This window comes from Podarcis pityusensis (genome assembly GCF_964106645.2).
Source record: "Podarcis pityusensis genome assembly, chromosome: 3".
Lineage (NCBI taxonomy): Eukaryota > Metazoa > Chordata > Lepidosauria > Squamata > Lacertidae > Podarcis > Podarcis pityusensis.
The window spans coordinates 51,101,633-51,123,611 of record NC_138026.1 but is presented as its reverse complement, the minus strand read 5'-3'; the positions used below and the strand labels follow the sequence as shown (position 1 = coordinate 51,123,611).

At 42.4% G+C, this 21,979-nt stretch overlaps 2 protein-coding genes across 4 annotated transcripts in view; one reads left to right on the top strand and one right to left on the bottom strand.

The window, feature by feature from the left end:
* METTL24 (methyltransferase like 24) overlaps positions 1–10,064 on the top strand; it is a 79,231-nt gene extending 69,167 nt beyond the window's left edge. Inside the window, exon 5 of the mRNA XM_081000394.1 lies at positions 9,303–10,064. Coding sequence (XP_080856520.1) covers positions 9,303–9,617 — 315 coding nt within the window. The 3' untranslated portion in view covers positions 9,618–10,064. The remainder of the gene's footprint in view (positions 1–9,302) is intronic.
* Positions 10,065–10,620: 556 nt separating this feature from the next.
* Positions 10,621–21,979, bottom strand: part of CDC40 (cell division cycle 40) — a 37,780-nt gene continuing 26,421 nt past the window's right edge. For all 3 annotated transcript variants that reach the window (XM_081000385.1, XM_081000384.1, XM_081000386.1), the window contains exons 8-15: positions 20,963–21,037; positions 18,859–18,904; positions 17,958–18,059; positions 17,206–17,321; positions 16,875–17,008; positions 13,770–13,846; positions 13,347–13,491; positions 10,621–12,691 (exon numbers count right to left, since the gene is read on the bottom strand). In XM_081000385.1, coding sequence (XP_080856511.1) covers positions 12,514–12,691; positions 13,347–13,491; positions 13,770–13,846; positions 16,875–17,008; positions 17,206–17,321; positions 17,958–18,059; positions 18,859–18,904; positions 20,963–21,037 — 873 coding nt within the window. In that variant the 3' untranslated portion in view covers positions 10,621–12,513. The remainder of the gene's footprint in view (positions 12,692–13,346; positions 13,492–13,769; positions 13,847–16,874; positions 17,009–17,205; positions 17,322–17,957; positions 18,060–18,858; positions 18,905–20,962; positions 21,038–21,979) is intronic.

Here is a 21,979-nt window from a genome sequence, read left to right as displayed (position 1 = left end):
GGCCCCCTTGGCCCTGACTATTGTAGCGAAAGCCTGAGAGTTCATTCCCTCCCTCTCTCCTGGGAACAGGAACAGCTCCTGTCTCTAACCATTTGGTCTGCTGCCACCAGCCCTTCCTTTTCCTCTGACTTTGAGAGAAGGGCAGTGCTCAAGGCTGTGAGCAATTCATCCTGGTTAGGGAGATGTGGGAGCATCCAGCCCACGCCTCTCTCCCTCTACGAAGGAGGGCAGCTAGCTTTCCCGCAGTGCTCCCTAGACATGAAAACAGCATGGACCCAGAGATCTAGGCACCCTGGAGAGAAGACTATCTTGTGAGCAGTCACAACAACACATGAGTAATCCCCTACAACCAGTTTTAAGAGAAAAGGGTTTAAGGGAACAAAAAGGGGAAAGGCAGAATACTGCATGAAAGGAAGTAAAAAGCACTTCACACATTTCATGCTAAGTAAACTACAGCTTGAGGCCTCAGATTAAGAGGGGGCTCTAAATGCTTTTTTCATTCTTTCTAAATTTTATGATATGTGCATAACACACAGGGTGCATGCCTCTTCTGCTTCGTTAAGTGCTAAACTATGTGTGTAACTGATTTTATGTTCCTGAGCATAAAAAGTTTTCATATATGCTAAGTAAGAATTCAGAAGGTACTTTCATTTAAAGGTGTTTCATGTGCTGTGGGATCTCTTAAAGTTGACTAGGGTTATAGTCTCAGCATGTCTTCATCTGGCCCTGATACCAAGTCTACTCTATCCTAAGTAAAAAGGTAAAGGTAAAGGACCCCTGACAGTTAAGTCCAGTCACGGACGACTCTGGGGTTGCAAGTCTCATCTTGCTTTACCGGCTGAGGGAGCCGACATTTGTCCGCAGACAGTTTTTCCAGGTCATGTGGCCAGCATGACTAAGCTGCTTGTGGTGAAACCAGAGCAGTGCACCGAAATGCTGTTTACCTTCCCGCAGGAGCGGTACCTACTTGCACTTGGACGTGCTTTTGAACTGCTAGGTTGGCTGGAGCTGGGACCGAGCTACTATCCTAAGTATCTATCTAAGTTTCTAAGCAACTATCCTAAGTAGTTACTCACAAACATAGGCCCCTGAGTAATGCAGCACCAGGTTGATTGGATGGACGGTGAATTTATTGGCCAAATTCCATTGTGAAGGGTTCCTTGTCCGGGTGGGCTCTGATTGACAGGTGGCTCTGAGCAAGCCAGTCTGATGAGTGGCACATAGCCAGGAAAGGTACTGTTACCACCTTTTGGGATGCGGCTATCACAGCGTTAATGACTGTCAGAGTTGCCCAACTCCCCTGCCAGACAGCAAGCTTTGCACAGCTTGTGCACTGAGACTTGGCAGGAGCTTCCACGGTCTGCCTGCCTCTAGGGAATGGAAGCTGAGGGAACTGTGAAGCTTTAAAAAAAAAATTTAAGACATAGGCTGGGACTGTGCCACAACAATGAGTCCAGTTGGCATGTTACATTCCTTTCAGTACTTCTACAAGTGCACTCCCGGTATGTTTTTTGGTCATATAAAAGAAACCGGAAATGGATTGTCAGTGCTATCTCAAGGCTCTCTGATGAGCTCTGGATTTCATCCGTCCTTGTAGCTGTTGTAGCAGCTAAGTGCACCAGCTCCACACGGCTGTGAGTAGAGCAGGCGCTATGGGCCTGCGGGTTTAGAAATTAGAAGTCTTTATTACTTTTCATTCCAGTTGCTGAAGAAATTGCATGTAAACATAAGTATACTTGAAATTTATCTGTCTCCTCTTTCCCCAGTCTCCCATACTCAGCATCAGCGTGTGGAAGAATGGCAATGTAGCACCAGGGAAACAGATTATACACGGAACATAATGCTGGCAAATGCATGGTGAATCATTAAAGCAACATTCTTTTGTCTCTCCTGAGGGTAATTTGCAGCAGGAACATAAAATGTTTTTCAGGTGCTCATGGTGTCCTGGTGATAAGCAGCGCGTAGGTAGAATGCTTAAGACACAGAACCTGCACACTCCTTTGGCATCTCCATTTTTATGACTGAGCCTGAAATAATGAAGGTTAGGTGTGCAACAATATCAGCAGCAGCAGTGTTATTGCTAAGTTTATTGCATGCCCTTCAGCAGCAGATCTCAGGACAATTTAAAATTCAGAAATTAAAAACAGTTCAAGCAAATTGCAGGAGTAGGGAGTGTGCATTGTGAGAACAAAGGAAGGTGCATTACACCAAGCCAGGTTCTTTGTCAATTCATCCCCAAATTGTCTAGGGCAGGGGCCATAATTCAGTGGCAGGGGATCTGCTATGTATGCAGAAAGTCCCACATTCTGTGCTTGGCATCTCCAGACAAGACTGGGAGAGACTCCTACCTGAAACTCTGGAGAGCCACTGCCAGTGTAGATAAAACTGAGCTAGGTGGACCAAAGTCTGATATTGTATAAAGCAGTTTCCTGTGACTTGATGTCTCTTGACTGACGGCAGCTTTCCAGGATCTCAGGCAGCAAAGTGATGCTTTTAGCTAAATATGCCATGGAATCAGGGATTGAACTAAGTAGGCAAAGTATGTGCTATGCTCCTTCCCTGGAAATTTCCTACAGTTCCACACTGTAAAATGAATCTGGAAATAAGGAGGGAAAATCAATCTTTGGCACACCATGAAGCCGCCTTATAGTATTCTATTAATGTCTGGGAAAATGTAGTTTTAATGTGTGCATGGTCGCATGACCACCTGTTTTGCTTAGGGGCACATGAGCAATAATGGCAGCATTGCCCACTTGGACTTCTTCCTATAGTGAGCAGACAGCTGTGCTGGTGTGTGTGTGTGTGTGTGTGTGTGTGTGTGTGTGTGTGTGAGAGAGAGAGAGAGAGAGAGAGAGAGAGAGTGTCTCACAGAGAGAAAAAGAGGAAGACTTTCTAATTCAATATATAATAGTTCTGCCCAGAGTAGCCTTTTCTAGGCTTCATTCTGGGTGCAATGGGAAGAGTGGTGATGTTGCCACTTCCACAAAGATCTGTTTTTCTGTTGCTAAGTACATGTCTGCTGTCCTCTTTCCTTAGAGCTCTGACTGGAACAGGCCTGTGCTCGTCCAGAGCAGCCCTTACATCAGGGCTGAGGGAGCTTTGGCCTTCCAGATGTTGCTGGACTCTCCTCAGCCAGCTAGCAGGGCCTGTCAGGAGGGCCACAGAATCACACACCCCTTGCCTGACATGGATTTAGTGTGTATGTGGGGTGTGTACGTCTGGTGACAGAACTGTCCAGAATGACGTGCACTAGTAACACAACAGTAATGTATAGAAAGTCATGAGTAGAAAGACACATCTATTTGGTTCATGTCTTTATTTTACTTACTCACACCTTTTTTTTAGAGCTGAGGGTAGAAATCTGCCCTTCATGGCAGGCATTGTTTTGGGTTTTAGATGCTGGAGCATTTTAGATGCTGTGCTTTTCTGTCAATCTTTTTTCTTTTTCTAAGCATGCTGAACATTTTTGTGTGAGCAGTGCAGGTAGTGTCAAACTTTGAATTGGCTACCTGCTATCTCTTAATACTGTCATCTTTCTTTTGTGAGCTTTCCCGTATGCAACAGATACAGAGGCACAGCTTATGCTTTTCTTCTTCCGGCAGCTCACTTTGTCCTGGAGATGCTGTTCATAACAGTCACATTTCAGTTCAGTTTTGTGAATGTTGTAGGTTATGAGCTAAATACCTGCTGCTTGTCCTCCTGAATGCAAGGCTGTCAACTCTTTTGGGCATTAACTTGAGAGTACATGAGGTGAAGGGAGGCATCAAAGCCAGAATACCACAACCTAAAAGCCCCTCCAGATGACCCATATACTGGGTATTCATCTGGACTTGTGTGCACTATCCTTACATCAAGATTAGATTATATCTGGTCTTTATTAAGCATTTGTTATGATTTAGTCAATGAGCATTCTTCCCGATTTGCTTACAGGGTGTTTTCACAGCTTCCCATTAGTTATTTATTCATCTCACCCTCTTCAGGCCACTCGACAGGTGTGTGTGTGTGTGTGTGTGTTGTTCACAATGTTGTTGATGCAACAATAGACCGTCCACACATGATTCTGCTTTATGTGTTGTTCGGTGATGCTTCCCCATTGTTACTGCAATTATTGTCATCTGGAGACACAGCAAAAGCTGGACAAAAACAGTAACACACAATCCTGGAACATTCCCTGTTTAGGGAAGTTTTTAATGACTGATGTTTTAATGTATTTTTAATCTTTTGTTGGAAGCTGCGCAGAGTGGCTGGGGAAACCCAGCCAGATGGGTGGGGTATAAATAATAAATTATTATTATTGTTGTTGTAGCATGAAGAGTTTCAGGAGAGGCAGCAATTGGAAATGAAGCAGTATGTCCATCCCAGAACTTCTGTAGGAGCAAACAGTATTGAAAATGGGATCACACATTGCTGCATGTCAGGGCATTTTTGTGACAGTAACTCCCTATGCGGAATACCAGCACCTGTTCTTTTGCTGCCAATGGCAGCTGTTTTATTCTGGCAGAGCAATCCTATCTGTCAGGGCTGCCTCAAGTCTCAGCTCACAAAAGACCAACGCCAATCTCTTCTTATATACAAAAGTGTTTATTGCAGTTCATTGTTTGCTTCACATCCGAGGCGCGTAGCCCTACGTCTGTTACGCTTAGACCGCTGAAGTCCCCTCTGAGTCAGTCCCTCCCCTGCACCAGTTTAAGAGGCTTGCGCTGCTCCACCTCTTTCTCTCTTTCCTTTTCCGCAGGGTCTTCCTGCCCGCTGGGGTTTCGCCCCTCCTGGATTCCTCTGACGCGGAATCCCCAGATTGCTCTTGCCCCCTCCTGCGGGCTTTGGGACCTGGCCCCTCCTCCGGGCTCCCTGTACTTCCGCGCGCCTCCACATTTGAACTTGGCGCGCGCGCCCAACCTCTAACCTTCCTTTTGACAGCTACACTACTCCCTTCACTACTCCCCTCCCCTTCCGGGAGGGTGGCTTGCTCCGACCTCCCTCCCTTCTCTGCTGCCGGAGCTGCTTCCCCTGATACACTGGAACCTCCACCCCCTTCGCTGCACTCTGGCAGGGAGGCTGGTCCTGACGCCCAGCTGCCACTTTGGGATCCCCCGCTGGCCCCCTGCTCCTGACACGTTCCCCCTGGGGCTCCCCTGGCCTTGACCACCGGCGCCCCCTTCTGGGAATCCTCTGATTCGCTGGAAAGACTCATGGAATCTCTTGAGTCATTGTCATCCTCTTCCTCGCTGTCCTGGGACTCATCCCCATCGCTCTCCATCTCCTGCCTACCCTGTGCCTCTGTCCCTGAACCCCTGACACTATCAATATATGAATGCCAGCACCTCTTTTTTAAAAAAAACCAAAAACCACTGAGCGCGTAGATCCCATCATGAGCACAAAGCACCATGAATGCACCATGAAAAGGATGTCTGGATGAACCCTCAGTGCATTTCCTTGTCATTTTCTGAACCACACAAGTTTGTTTATTTTTTAAAAGTGGATTTGTTGTGCTAGGGTGAAAGAGCAGCTTAATCCACTTTTATTGTGCAAACCTGAAGGTCTGGTATGTGACAGAAACATTTCCCCAAAAAACATCCTGTCACTGATGGAATGGAAAGGGGGAAAAGCCAAGTTATTCTTATTTATGTAAAAAAGAAAAGGTTGCATTTGCAGGTGTGTAAGAAAAGGGAAATGCTTGTATGAGAAGGCAGTCAGATATCTAGTTACAATAGTTATGCAAACTGGAAACCCCCTTAATTTTTTTACCATGCTGTACATTGGCTTTTCTCTAAAGCAGAGGAGACCTGTGGCCTTCCAGGTGTTGTTGAACTTTCATATGTTTCCCCCAGTATGGCCAATGGTCAAGGAGGATTTGAGCTGTAGTCTAGCAACATATGGAGAGCCACTGGTTATTTACCCCTCCTTTAGGGTCCCTGGACCAACTGCAAAGGAGTAGAGGATCTCTATGCTTTCAATAGTTGTGCAAGAGAGAAAATCCTGGAAATCGCAGCTTGTGAGACAAGTAGCAGCCGTTGAAATTCCCTCCTCTTCTACGTAACTATTTCAGTAAGGGAGATGTCTCTTTCTTCTTATTTAAAACCATATGCAAGCATGCAGTGCCAGAGAGATCTGGTGTTGGATCCCTCCTCCCTTCTGCCACTGCAGCCTCCAGCATCTTGGCTCTACCGACACTGGAGCTCTGACATCAGAAGAGCCAGAAACGGTGTGCGTTGGGGCAGTTTTGAGAAAGGACTCGGAATCAGCTTGGTTCTGAAGGGTGCAAAGCTGTCTCAGCCACCAGGGATTCCCTAAACCTAAACGAGGATGACATGTGGTCTACTTAAGGAGCTCCTTTAAACCACTTCCTTGTTTTCCCCCTCCCACTGGAAACAGTGGGCGGGGGGGCGGAGAGATGTTTCTTTTAAAATACCCACAAAATTGATGGAGGAGCATATTTTTCTCCGAATAGATCTTAAGATACTCCTATTCAGATATACCTGGTTACCTTATATGTCACATGGAAACATAGCAACCAGTGAGCTGGGTGTTTACAGAAGGCACAAGAACTTTAATGGTTAAATGTGTTGCCTGTGGCTTAATATTTCTGCACAACTGCAGGAACTAAACTAATTTTTCAAGTGTATCTTATGATACTTTTAACATTTTACTAAATGCAATGCATATTCACCATTTATACATTTCCACCCACCCTCTCTCTCGACCTGTATCATACTGGCTAACAGCTGTTAGCATGAGATGCAGCTGTTTCTCCACTGAACTGAAACTGATGAAATCCCTCTTGGAATTCTAATTGTAGGGCTAATTCAATGGTGTGTGTAAATTCTACATGTGGTGGATCATGGCAGGGAGTCTTGGGCCTTGCCCAGCGGGGCTTCCCCCTGCCACTCCCTATCAGGCTGCTTATTGTGAATGACCTATGTGCAAACATTCCTGCACAAATAGGCTTCCTCTGTTTCGTGAACCATCTATTGCTTTTGACTGCAGCAGATGGATTGTGTGAATGAATCCTACCTGTGTACAAATATGAGCATATTTCCCAAGTAGTCTAAATTCTCTTTTTGTTTGGGGAGGACAGTTTCCCCCTGTACCGTATTAAATATGGGATGTACGATATCTGAACCTCTTGTTACTTGTCCCAATACAAAAAAAGATTTAAGACCTAATGCACCAAACAGATGTCTTGTGGATGTCATTTTCAATTGCCCTAAGTAGGAGCTTGCTGCCTAACTGTATGTATTGAATTATTTTCTGTATGGGATCCCACCACACAGATAGAAAAAAGAGCAACCACCAGGATTGCCCAGGTGAAAATCCATCCACTCCGTAGGTCACTACACAAAAGTAGTTCACTGGGTGAGCACATTTGCTCTGTCAAGCAGCCCCCACAAAGAGGTTGCACTGTCTGCTCTGACCCTAATTTAATTATTGCAGGCAGTTAATAGGTATTGAAGAGTTAAACAGGGCATGAAGCAAAATCATGCAGATGGCGCACATAGCAAAACTGAGATGGCACAACTGAATTATCACCAGATGGAGCCTGGTGACGAGTGCATGCTTTTCTCCATCTTCCAAGATGGACTTTTTCTTTTCTCCTTTTGGAAGACATAAACTGACAGCTGTGGATCTGGGTGGAGACAACAAATGTCTGACGTGAATACTAAGTAGTCTAGGTTCTCTTTCACGCACAGTAAGGAAATTGCTATGAATCCTCTTCTGCAAAAGCATTAATAGGGATTTTTCTTTGGCAGTAGTAGCAGTCCTGCAGTAATTAATATACTTAAGCAAACATCTGCATAGCATTCCATGTTTGTACTTCTTCTTTAGAAGAGATGAGTGCCTTTCAGATGTTTGACATCCAGTCTCAAGGGAATGCTCTAGTCCTGTTTAAAAAAGCAATCTATAAGCTTAGTTCCTTTAAATAGCCTTGCATGATGTAGGGACTATATAGTAAAATGTACCACACTGGGATATTTAAGAGCAACTCATTATCCTGGAGTTTGGTGCTCACAGCCATGAGCCACAATCATTTCCTTACCACTTCCACTGATGTCTCTTGTTTTCCATAGTCATGTTCCACCTGAAGCCAAAGGTTCAACCCATACTTGACTCTGCTGCTGAAATAGTGGAATTTGAAAGTGCTGAACTTTGGCTGGCTCCTACTCCTAATGATTGTCATTTGTTGTAATTGCCTTTAGATCTATTGGGGGCATAGGCAGTGCAGAGGCTAAGGAAGGAACACCAGCCACCATACTTGAAATAATTTTCATGGGAAATGTGGATGCTATTGTGACATTTGCTTCTCAAGTTCCACATTAATAAAGTCTTTTATTTTGGTTCCTGATAGTGACTTTTCCTTTCACCAGGAGAGACTATGACAAGAGAAAGGATTTCCTTTTTCTTAAAATGTTCCATAGATGCTAATGGCACAATCTTACAGACATCTACTTAGAAGTACCATAACTCACATTTAGTTCAATGGGACTTGCTCCCCAGCAAGGATGCCTAAAAGCCAAGTTATCTGTGACTGTTGAAACTGTGAAGCAATCAGGAAGAAATTTGTATCTAGGAATGAATCGAGTGCCCATGGAAACGACAGATAGCACTTCGTTCAGCCAAGTCAGTCAAAGGGTAGTCAGGACAGCTGAGCAATCGCTCTTGACAAACTCTTGGCTGGTGCATCTCTCTGTGTTGTAGGAGTGTGTGTGTGGTCTTTTATTTGGGAAGTCTTCTGCATGATAATTTTTATCAGGTTATCTATCATTATTGTGTTATATGAAAGGGAGTATGGATGTTCCAGTGGCTGTTAAGATACAACCAGTATCCGCACAAAGAACTGTTCAGTTACATAAGGATCCACACCTGGAACATGAATTTATTAGTAGTGCATAGAATACTATGCACAGGACCCGACAATATGCTAACAGATATGATGAGGCTGCTTCTTCTGTTCCCTGCAGCCCCTTCCATCTCCTCCAGTGGCTCACCAAACTCCAAAGCAGATTGCCCGGGGGGGGGGGGGGGCTGCAATGAAGAAAGGAAGCATAGGTCTTATTTGCACATGTGGAAGTCAGTTGTGATCTCACCATAATGCATGTCTCTGTTTTCTAATAATTAGTTCTTTTTATACCTCCTTTGCAATCTCTTTTCTATGGTAAATAATCTACCATTCTAACCTCTAATAATCACATGGAAACGGCCTCCCTGATGAGGCTTGATATATTAAATATATAGTTGATTCATATGACAATTGATTTATGAAACAAGGAGCCTCTTTTTCATGCTTTCTTGTCATACTGTTACAGATCGATATCCTCAAAGCAGATATGGAAAGTGCAGAGTGGAAAATTTTGGAAAACCTGATCCTAGAGGACGTTGTGGAACACATAGGGCAACTGGTCTTGGAAATCCATGTTCATTGGCCGGGATTTGAGGTCAGCGGCAATGACAGCACTGTGGTTCGGTACTGGTACAGTCTCCTCAAAGAGCTAGAATTGAAAGACTTCAGGCTTTTTCACACTTACAAAGACTTATCAAAACCACAGATGTTCCTAAAAAGGGAAGCCTTCAACGCAAGTAGTTGTTATACACTGAGCTGGGTGAATACAAGATGGAAATAGGGGCTTCGGCCTACAGAACAGAACTGCGACTCATCCCCTTCAACGGTACTATTGAAGGTGAGTTCAGAGATGCACTGTCAAAAATTATCCAAAGTGCAAATACAGCAGCTATGGTATATAATATATATTTTTGTTCCCCAACAAAAGTGGGAAGGCATAGCTTCTATATTAGGCTTCCTCAACCTCGGCCCTCCAGATGTTTTGAGACTACAATTACCATCATCCCTGACCACTGGTCCTGCTAGCTAGGGATCATGGGAGTTGTAGGCCAAAAACATCTGGAGGGCCGAGGTTGAGGAAGCCTGTTCTATAAATTCAAGCTTCAACTCTTTTAAGATAAAGTATTTTGTTTACTTTATCTATGCGCTTGGCTGCTGCCCAGCCCAAGCCTGTTGAGATGTTTTCATCATCATACTGATTAAAAACTCAAAATGTGTGACAAATAAATTGTTTCTTCATGGCTGAATAGCATCCCCCCCCCCAAAAAAAGCTGTCTTAAAATACTAAGCTTTCTTCACTGGGGCGGGGGCTAAGGTTATCAGAATGGTGGTTTACAACATATGCTGTTATTAACTGCCCATCATCGTGTGAAATGTGTCAGTTTTGGTCCATGACCACATTTTTAGAAGCAGCCATGCACAACTACAAAACAGTTGTGTAAATTCACACAGCAACAGCCAAGGTTTTCAAAAGGCAATTCAGATTGGGGCTTCTGGGGGAATTAAGCCCCCTGCAATTGCCCTATCTGAATCCTCCCAAAGTGGCACACAGGTGCCTGTATGCTTCACACCCATGGGGCCAACAGCTGTTTGAGGAGGCATGTGGAACTGGGACTATGGTAGCAATGAAAAAGGTGAGACCTTTCCTCTCTCCATGCTATGACTCCACTACAAACGCCCCCCAAAGAGCTGATTTTAAGTTTAAAAAACAGTGTGAGATCATGCCTAGTTAGGCCCTTAGATGAAGCACATGTAGCAGTGGGTGAGTAGATGGGAAACACAAATTTGGCAGCAGCAATTTATTGATGCATGTATTTAGAATAAAAAAGTGGTTGCGTAGCTATAATGTAGTATTCTTACATGCTTCATCCACTGTAAATGCCATGTTACCAGAAATGTGTGAAGCGGTTCTAGATTTCTGAAGATGCTGCACATCTTCAACTGTAGAAATGTACAGCACAAAGAAATTATCCCACAATATTTTAATATAATAAATTCAATGAAAGATAAATTTACACTCTGGCACTGCAGAAAACTAGGCAGTTACAACTTTAATACCAAATAAAGAGTAAAAAGAAAGAAAGGAAGAAGCAGCAGCCACCTGCAGACAATGCTAGAGATGTTACACTAAGCTGGTATCCATCTTTTAATATAAAACATTTATTAAAAATAAGATCTGTAAAAAGGAGGATTGAGACATATGTACAGTAGTTTAGCACAAAACACATAATTCTATGAAATAAAAATAGATATTAAAGTGCCCATTTACAAGACATAGGTGGTCAAATGGCAATGAAGCTGCAATGTGCTTTCAGTTATACCTCTCGGAAGCATCTCCACAAAGGCAGTAATTCACTAATTGCACAAGCTCCACTGGCTGAATGGGGCCTATGCTAAAACAGCATTTGATGAATTACTCATCAGTTATATATGTATATAACTGTCTTATATACATATATACATAATATTCTTTGGATTTTTTTTCATTATAAAAAGAAAATATTTGAGTAAGAATAGAAACCTGACTTGTCAATAATAATTATAAAAAAGGAGTCATGATAAAAATGAAGAGTTTCTTAGCATGTATCCAAATCCATGCATCTGCAAATATAATGGGATTGAGAAAAATACCTGGAGGTGAGGGAGCATAAAATGTATTTCCTATCCCATCTCACCACAAACAGCCTGTCCCTCGGTGAATGGAATGGGTTGTGGTGTTGGGGGCTGACAGGAAGGATGTGGATTGCTGAATATTGGGCTCCTGTAAAAAGAAGGTGCCCCCACCCAATTTTTGGTGACTTCTGCTTTAGCCCCCATGTGCTACAGCCCACCACACTCAGCAGCATGCCCTAACATCCAGGAAAGGCCTTTTGGTAGTGGGAGGAGCTATTAAATGTACCTCATGCTCATCACCTTTCGTAAGCATTTTTCTGATCTAACCCATTAGCTATATCCATCTGCTCCACAAAATGGATAAGGGTGAAGAGAAACATCCAGGACTTGATGGAACCCATCTTGGAGCTAAACATAGCAACAGATAGACATCCTCTGCCTATCTGGGTCTCTGCACTAGGCTTTCCTTCATATTTTCAAGCCGGGCTGTTGGGTTTGAGGGGATTGCCCTCACAAAGAAACAACAACCGTGTTGCACATATAAAATCTTTGTGTATTTCAACATGACCAACAACTGCTGTTAAAATACAAAAACAATTCTAACAACTTCTATTATACTGTACACACACATTTGGAAATTTGAGAGTACTGCCAAACAGTATTTATAAACAGGTGCATCATCTTACAATGCTGAAATGAAAACATTTTTTCTCCCAAATTGTGCACTTTCGAGAATAGAGTGAAGCTTATGAAGTGTATACTTCAGCTTCATGAACACAAAGCTAGACACAAATCTCCTCAGTTTAATTTAATTTTAAAATATCTTACAAAGGATATTCCATTTAGACCACTTCATTTGGTCACTTTCAGCTTATAATAGTTTGAGATTGAAAACATTTCAGATGAAATCTTCTGAATTCCCCATATGGTATATGTGCACTGTAATACTGAAATACCTGAGGCAACCCATCTTTATATTCTAATGTCTTTGTTGCAGAATAGGTGTTCCAAAATCTCAGGTGTTCACCAAGTGATGAGAAGTTTAGAGTTCTCCAGTATGGCCTTCAGTCCCACAGCTTAATAAGACCATCCCATCCACACGTGATTACCTTGGATGTCTCATGTGGGTGCCATACTGCACCTATACAGACTTTGTCATGGGCTTTCAATCGACTGTATAGTTTTGTTGTCTTCCAGTCCCAGATGTTCAGTTTTCCATCTGCATCACCTGATATAACATAGCTTCAAAGAAAAATTAAAAATTGCTTCAATCCATTGAAATCAAATTCTGAAGGGTTATGTCAAAACACCAAAATACGGTTTAACATAGAAAGCAGATGAAATAGTAATTGCTTTCCATGCTTACTTTTTACTGCAGGGTTTTTGCAATGAATTACACTAATCACAATGGCCTCAAAAGTTACCTGCCCAGCAGTGGGCTGCTTACAAGATGCTGTGTGCATCAGTTGCCCAACCGGTTGCCGCTGTGGTCAGTATCACCATGCAAATCAGCTGCTCAAAAGGGTTAAAATAGTTAAACCAATTTCTCCTCATGCTGCCCCATCATATGACAAGGAAGGGGAAGACAACCCCCAATTCCTCCCCTCCCCCAAGATTCTGTCAAAAACGAATGGTACCAAAACATAGGCTCAGCACTGCTAGTATTGGGCACCACATGTGCAGCCTTGACTACTGGATGGAGGAACCGGGACACTCATCCTCCTCCCTAATCCAGAATCATTGTTACAGACTATACACATATGAGGACTCCTTTGACAGTTTAAAAACATCTTTTAAATCACTTTAGAGTCCAAAATCAGACCATGGGGAAAAAGTCTGAAAATCAAAATGGGGAATGATATCCCATAATAGCCAGATGAACTATAATGAAACATACCTCATGTCAGGTGAAAAATCTACTTGGCAAGCATACCCAGCCACCATATGGCCCTTGAATATTTTCTTTTTATTTAGCCTGAATCTGTTTTGAGCTCCAAAAATCAAAATCTGGTTGTCCATCGATTGACAAGCCAGCCACTTCCCTGTTAAGAGTAAAAAACATGAATGTTAAATGTCATTCTTAAAATAAATTCACGCACTTAGATTTCTACATCTGATATCCATAGTATATTTAAAAAAATAAAGCCCCAATTTTGCATTCTACAAAGACACACAATCTGAGACATGGAATTATTAATTATTTTGGTTGTAATAGGACTTAACATGGATTTGTATTCTGCCATAAATATGGAGCCTCAAGAGCTAAATTCTAAAGCAATAAATTATTCTATGAGAGGCCTAAGAAGATACATTGCCTTACCATTTGGAGACAAAGTCACTGCTGGCATTGAGTGCATACTGGGTTCTGCTATGTATTTGAAATCTACTGGTATGTCCCTATGGAAGAAGACAAAATATATGGATGAAATACTACAAAAATACACCTAGTAAACAAAATTAAGAGATGAGAGGGGCCTAGAGGTCTGCAGTCTAAATGTGTTTACTTGGCTATTGAATTCTGCAGTGTCTAACAACGCCATGTGTAATACACTTTCTTTCTTTCTCCCTGTGTTCCAAATTTAGGAATCAGGATCTCCTTCAATGCAGAGAGTGGGTGGTCTAATGCCTAACCATTTTGAAGTGAAATGAGCCCCCTGCCCTGGACAATGTTGTGGGGTTTCTGCATTCTGTCATACAGTAGTTTGCCAGTTAGAGCAAAATGTTACCACCTGCTCATGAAAAATCCCTAGCCTCAAAACAGCAGTTGAGCCCCGAAAGGTTGAGGGTATCAGCTGGAAATAAACCAAAGAACAATGGAGGAGGAAGGAATGGGCTGGCTTGAGCTTCTAACAGTTTATAGTGCATTGGATGGGGTAGGGCAGCAGTGGGAGATACCTCGCCCACAGGCCTAATTAGGCCTGCCATTTGGCCAAGCCACACTCACCTGCCCTACACCAGATGTCATAAATGACAGCTGGTGTGGGGCAGCAGCATTTTCCTCTCATTCTCCAGAGCTCCCCTCCCTGTGTAAAACAACAAAGTGGACTCAGGTTTGGGCCAGGCAGCCAGCTTTAAATCTGAGCCCTTTGGCATTATGCGCACTGTGGAGGTGGTTTTTAGGAGGGCTGGAAAGAGAAGAGTTGGGGAGGAGTCTATTTACCTATCATTCACAAACCCACACTGTGTCACAAGACTCCTGATTCTATGCTAGCTGGAGCCCTGAAAAGGAACACTCCTAGGTATGCACAGCAGCACTTTGTTGCAGATCTCTCTAGTTCTTTATTTTTGAATAATGCTCTAGACCACGGGGTCAGCAACCTTTTTCAAACGTGGGCCGGTCCACCATCCCTCAGACCATGTGGTAGGCCGGATTATATTTTGGGGGGCAAAATGAACGAATTCCTATGCCCCACAAACAACCCAGAGATGCATTTTAAATAGAAGTACACATTCTACTCATGTAAAAGCACGCTGATTCCCGGATCATCCGCGGGGCCGGACTGAGAAGGCGATTGGGCCGCATCTGGCCCCCTGGCCTTAGGTTGCCTACCCCTGCTCTAGACTAGGGTAGGGAAGCTTGAATCGTGGGCTAATGGGGGAGGGCAAGGCTCAATCCTGCTGGCGGCTGCTTCACCATTACTAGGAATAGTTCCTAGTAATATCTTAAGATTTGTAGAAAGTAAAAGGCAGCATTCAACATGATTTTCTTGTTTTTAAAAAATAAATAAATACTTGAAAATAAATACATGGGAAGATCTGCCTCAAGTAGGAGAGAGTTAAAGGACTTCAGCACACTTACACTGTACAAAGAATAAAAGATTTCCCACTAGAATTTTCTTTTGCTTCATGATTCTGCTCAAGGCATTTAACTGTTTAGTTTTGGTTAACTAAATGGTCTTTGGAAACTCTTGAGAATTGCTATGGCTGATATAAATATCATCAGCGTCTGTGGGTGGCACTGAAGATTTAACAATGCAGAAACCATTCATTACACAGCTACATTAACCTCCATAATATTTACATACATCACATTAATGACAAATTAGATGGAGTGTAAATGCTCTCATGAAGGTTAATTGCAGCTTAATTTTGTTCATATAACCATGAGATCATATAAATTCAAAGTAATCAAATTCTACCACTGGCGCTTTGGGCCAACAGAAAGACCGGAAAGCTTTTTTTAGAAGAATCACTCACACCTTTAAGAAGCAAAAATGCAAGGGAGGAAAACCTATTTGCCTGTTATGGCAAATAACTTCAGTACTTCATGTCCAGCTTTTATGCAGCACATCATTAAAAGAATCCTACAGATTTTAGATAAACCACACATTTATTTGTTTTTGTTTAAGAAAACAAGTAACCCTCACCCTGAAGGGCACAGCAAATCTGAGTAGACAGGATGCGAGGGCCCTCAACCCATCTCTCACTCACTATACCAAACATTCTGTTATTTTGAAGTTTATTATTCAACTTCAGAGATCATTAAAATGAAGTCAAAATGCCCCCCAAGAAAGATTAGAGCAGGAGCCCAGTGCAACAGCACTCTTTTCCACTTGAGATTCCCAGCAACTGATAATTAGAGCTATACCACTTTGGATAATGGAGGTAGTACAGACACTAGGTGTAATTGTCCCTCCATGAATTTCTCCGTTTGCATTTACTGTGATTTCTGTATTTCATCTACCCATTCCTCATGGTTATAGTAGATGTTCATATGGCCCTTAAGCATTATGAAGTGGTACTGGTAAAGCCAGTAGGTGGTGCTCTTTCCCCAGAGTCAATAACTAACCAAAGCCCAAACAAATAATTTTATTGCAATGGTTCCATTTAAAAACAAAGAAAGAAAGAAAGAAAGAAAGAAAGAAAGAAAGAAAGAAAGAAAGCTGACTAAAAGTATGTCTTCATTCTGATAACTCCAGTCTCTGACCTGAAAGTAAAATGTTTGTGTCTTGGCATCCTTTCTTGAATAACCCACGATTTGACACAACACTGGAAAACATACTCCTTTCTTTGCCATATTTGCCCATTGTTTCTTTGACAACATCCCCTTTAAATGTGGAGTAAACTGCGGTCCCTCCTAAGTTTTATCTCAAGGCTGGTACAGAGATGCAAGCTAACCAAGGTTTAGGAATCAGGCCATGTCATTGTATGCTACATCTCAGCATCATTAATTCCAGAGAAGGGGAGGAGACCTGTGACTCTAGGTCCTAAAATTTAGATTCTACAGCATAAATTGCAAAACCAAGTCGAGAATTTACTAAACATTCTGGATGGGGTAGACTCACAGGAAAGAAGTCTAAAGTTCTGCAACCAGTTGGCATCATGGCTATATTGAGGGGGAAAGTATAAAGAGAATACATTCACTACTCAAACTATATTTTCTTCCTCTCTAATAAAAAAGTCAAGACACAGTTTTTTTACTTACCATTCCCAGACTCTTAAACTCTTGTCGTCAGATGTACTCACAAATCTTCTATTCTCATCCACGAAAACAATGGTGTTAACAGCACCCAAATGCCTATCATATTCCTGAACAATTTCTCCACTTCGAATATCCCACTGCAAGACAAATCCAAACAACTCCTTAAAAATGGTGAAGAAAATGATCCATTTTAAAAAACCAAGTATTTTGTAACAGAAATAGCCTATTATTACTGCAACAATACAAAAAGAATTCTGGTTAAATAGTCAATTGGTTTGATCTTCAAATTGTTTCTGCATGATCTTTACCAAATACTCTGAATTTTCTAACTTACCTGTACAATTTTCTTATCTGACATTCCTGCTACAAAAAGATTTTGCTTATCTTCATCTGGATTGAATTTGACACAGTAGGGAACTTTCCTGTTTGTGAATCTTGAAATACACTGTCCTAGAGAGGGGGTGGGAGGGGAAACAGATCAATGAAGAGGAAGAGATTCACATACCCAGCTTCTTCGTTTTCTGTTGTAGCTGTTGGGTTGTATGGTGGGATGACAATTTTGCACATAATAAAATAAGCCTCAACCTGTATTTCTGAAGGGAGTGCCATTTGCCTTAAATCCAGATTACCAAACCCAATCCATTGATGGCCATTTCATGCAATACAAAGCAACAAACCTGGTTTTGCCAACAACTGTAATTTCTGGAGTACAGAAATATAGGCAGTTACCCTCAAACCACTGGTTCATCTAACTCAAGATTGTTCACAGTGGTCCTGATTGGCAGTGAACTCCCCAGGATTCAGACAATGGTGTTTCCTAGCCCGCCCTGAAAATGCCAGAGTGTCAAGATGTTCTATCACTGAGCTATGTTTCCTTATCCTATTTCATAAATACACCCTTATTCACTTTTGAACCAACCATTTTCCAGAATGGTTTAAATGCATCCAAAAAGCAAAGCTATTCTAAGACAATAATGCTGTAGAGGGATCTGCGCTCCTGCCACCCTGTTGCACTTTTAACAGTTGTATTTGTCATTCACAAAAATACAGGTATCAGAAGAGGAAACATAACAAGCATTCGCCTACCTGTCTCCGTGTCCCAGAGTTTAAGATACCGATCATATGCAGCACTGAGAAACTGAGTCCCAGCATTGTTAAAGCATATATCTCTAACAGCTTTACTGTGCCCTGCAGGACAAATATATATAGTATTAGTAGGAAAGGGTACCAGATGTTTTTCTTTTCGGTACTAGGGCAGTTGTTGGATGTGCAGTGTCTGTGATTTGCAATATGGCTCATGCACTTTTTATCTCCCCCTCTATTCAGTCCTCCCATCTCCATTGCCCCTGCTTCCCCTTAAAAGCAAGCTATTCTATCTAATTAAGAGCACAAACCATTTGGGCTCAAGTGCTGTGACTGTGGTTCTCAATCCAACACTGGAAACTAGGGATACAGCACCTTTTTGCGCATGCAGTTCTCAATTCAGCAGTGGCTGCGCACAGGGAGGCCCAGATCCACCTGTGTACCACCCCTCACTAGGATCAGGGTGTCCTTAGGCTACGTCACGTGAACCATAGTTTTTAAAATGTAAGTGGAAAGAGATGCTGAGCAAAAATACATATATTTCATGTTAATGACCCCATTCTAAAAACAAGCAGCCCTGAAGATCCGGGCGGGGGGGGGGGATAAGCTATTTGTTGGGGTGGGAGCTTCCCTTGCCCTCCCCTCTGGTACCACCCAATTGCTTTACTTGGGATAAATGTGTGTTTAGCTATGTACCACACATGAATGAATTGTACCGCAGGGAGAATTTTGAACTACCATGCTCAATAATTATTTTCTTAGCATCCATCACTTCTAATTATTCCCTTGAGGCACACATTAATATTTGGACATATTGCTAAAGGCAGCACACAACTGGAATCTGACACAATTAGCATTTATTAAAAAGCTGATTATTTTTAAAAAATAAAAATAAAAATATTACCAATGAAAGTTCTTAAGCATCTTCGTTCACCATATACTTCCCAGAGCTGGTGGGTGGAAAATACATTTTACAATATGGTTTAAGGAAGACACAAAATGCAAGTAGAACAGCTAATGCACACAACATACTATTTTAAATTAAGCCCATCTTATTTTTGCCTCATTTATGAATTGCTTCCCATAAAATTTCTTGAAGCAATTCAACAAAACAAAACAAAACAAAATCAACAAGAAAAACATAGGTAAAGGGTAAAGGGGACCTGACCATTAGGTCCAGTCGTGACCGACTCTGGGGTTGCGGCGCTCATCTCACTTTATTGGCCGAGGGAGCCGGCGTACAGCTTCCGGGTCATGTGGCCAGCATGACTAAGCTGCTTCTGGCGAACCAGAGCAGCGAATGGAAACGCCGTTTACCTTCCCGCCGGAGTGGTACCTATTTATCTACTTGCACTTTGAGGTGCTTTTGAACTGCTAGGTTGGCAGGAGCAGGGACCGAGCAACAGGAGCCATCCCCATTGCGGGGATTCAAACCGTCAACCTTCTGATCGGCAAGTCCTAGGCTCTGTGGTTTAACCCACAGCGCCACCCGTGTTCCTAAGAAAACATACATTTACACTATTTCAAATCCAGTACTGTTAACATTCTTTCTTGGTTAAAAAAGCTTTATAACACCTGCTGAATGAAAAGCTATGGTTTTTTAAAAGTAATTCCCATAATATAACAAAACAGGTACAAAATGTAATTAACTGTGTGATTTGAAAAATGTTATACCAAGAGAACTTGCTGATTCATAGGATGTTCACAGAGCTACTTCTTGGAACTGCGTATCAACAAACAAGGGAAGTGTGGCAGCAGCAATGGAGAAGGAAAGTGCAGCTGCATTGCCACGTGTACCTCCCCCCCCCCCCATGTCTTACTACATATTGTATTGTTGGCATCCTCCTGTCTTGAGAAACAAACTGCTGCGTTTACAGCACCAAGGTGACCTCGCAGGGCGTAACCCTGGGTGGTGTGTATGGGGGTCCTGGGCTGCCCAGATGGACGAGACCCCTCTCTCAGCCTCACTCATGTGGTCCAAAGGAAAGCAGAGCAATACATTTGGCACCAGCTTGGATGCAGGAGTGGCTGGAAGGAGGCGTACAAGGCACCATCCTACCATCTTAAGGACTCCACTCCTGATTTGTGTAGGGTTTACTCCTTAGCACTTTCTTCTCTCGACAATATCCGGCAAGGCAGTAGAGAACACTTATACACTTTTTAAAAAACAGGGTCACATTTTCCACTGATCAAAAGAAATTAAGATAAATTGAATAAATATTGCATCCCTAAAGAGAGAAAAGCAGTGTAATGTAGTGGCTAGCATGGTGGACTGGGACATAAGAGAACTACTACATGCTGTCTCAATTAACAGCAGTTTTGGAAAAGCATAGCCTGTACCACATACTTTATTTGAGTAGCAATCCACTTTCGAGTTCAAACACAAACAGTAACATGTGAGGTGCATCTTCCATGCAAAGGTTTGCATGCCTGACAGCCCATTTTTTTGCAGCCCCCTTTCAGGAATTTTTTAAAAGTAGAAACAGCACAAAACTGGGCTGTTATGCACGAAGGCATCTGCTTTATGGAGAGGCAGGTGTGCATTTCTTTCCCTCACTTATGGAGATGAATTGCTGCCTGTTTTGAGCAAGGTGTCAGTGCAGAGTAGCTGAACAGATTTCAGACATCTATTTGAAGTCCTCATTATTGAAGGAAACAGAAAGAAATAGTAAAGGTTACCAGAACATATGACTTGACCTCTACAGGCTAAGTTAAAGCCACTGACCAAGGAGATTCGCCTCCCCACACAAAAAGTTTGTACGGCACCCTGCTTGGTATATATTGCTGTAGTCTTGTTGTTGCTTTACAGTGATTAAAGAGTCACTGTATTTGTTTCATGATAAACAGAAGGTTCCATTATGAACCTGACCTATTACTTTAGCGTAACAAAAAGGCAACAACTGAATTTGCCTTGACATGAGTGTTAAAGGGGAGGCATATCCCAATACTTTTGATGTGAATTTAACCATCTGTAGGCAGCAATAAGTGTACTTTCTGAAGGTACTCACCTTAATTTTACAGTCCATGGAAGAAGACAACAGCAAGTGGCCAGAAAGAGGAAACAGTCTGACAGCGCTGACTCCCTTATAAATAAAAACAACTATGAAATAGCTACAAATATTTTTCTTTTCTTTCCAAACATGTTTATATTTGATCCTATAGGAGACATTCATTGTTAAAGGGTGGCTGCCAATGCCACTAACTTAGCTGTTGGCACAGCAACAATTCCGTTTGCTGATTCAACAGGTCACTATCTTGATACTACTGAATAGAGTAAGTAGCACAAGTTGCACTGGTGCCCACCAAAATCTCTTAACGAAGAAACATGTACTGTGTGTTTGGAAAATGGGTTCCTTTTCAAAACATTATCAATGTTTTGAAATCATGCTGATTTTTATTCTCACCCAATTTTTATTCTCACCACTGAATAAAAGGCTCTGGTTGTTGCTGTTGTTTTTAAGAGTACAGCTTTATCAGTGGAATTCCCCCCTCCTACCCTCACCCCATGCATGGTTCTTGGGGTTCTCCCAACCCAATTTGGGGGTGGTACAGGGGAAAGATTGAGGGCACAAGGAGTAGGGGACAGAGGACGAGTGGTTGGACAGTGTTCTCAAAGCTACCAACATGAGTTTGACCAAACTGCGGGAGGCAGTGGAAGACAGGAGTGCCTGGTGTGCTCTGGTCCATGGGGTCACGAGGAGTCGGACACGACTAAACAACTAAACAACAACAGGGGACACACATTGGGGGTAGTTCTGTTGCACTATTGGGACTCATTGCACTGGCTTTCGCCAGCGCAACGACTTAGTTGACCAAGGCCCATAGCTTCATATGACATATAGAAAAAGCCTGGGAGTAACTACTAAGCAGGCACTCCAAATCTAACTGAATCAAAGTTTTGCAGATTTGCCCATGTCTTTGGCTTTGGGGGCCCTGATGGATTCAAGTTAAGCATATTGCATCTAAATGACAGCTATATGTGCTAACGTTTGAGGAATAATTTCTGCCATTCCATTCCTACCATC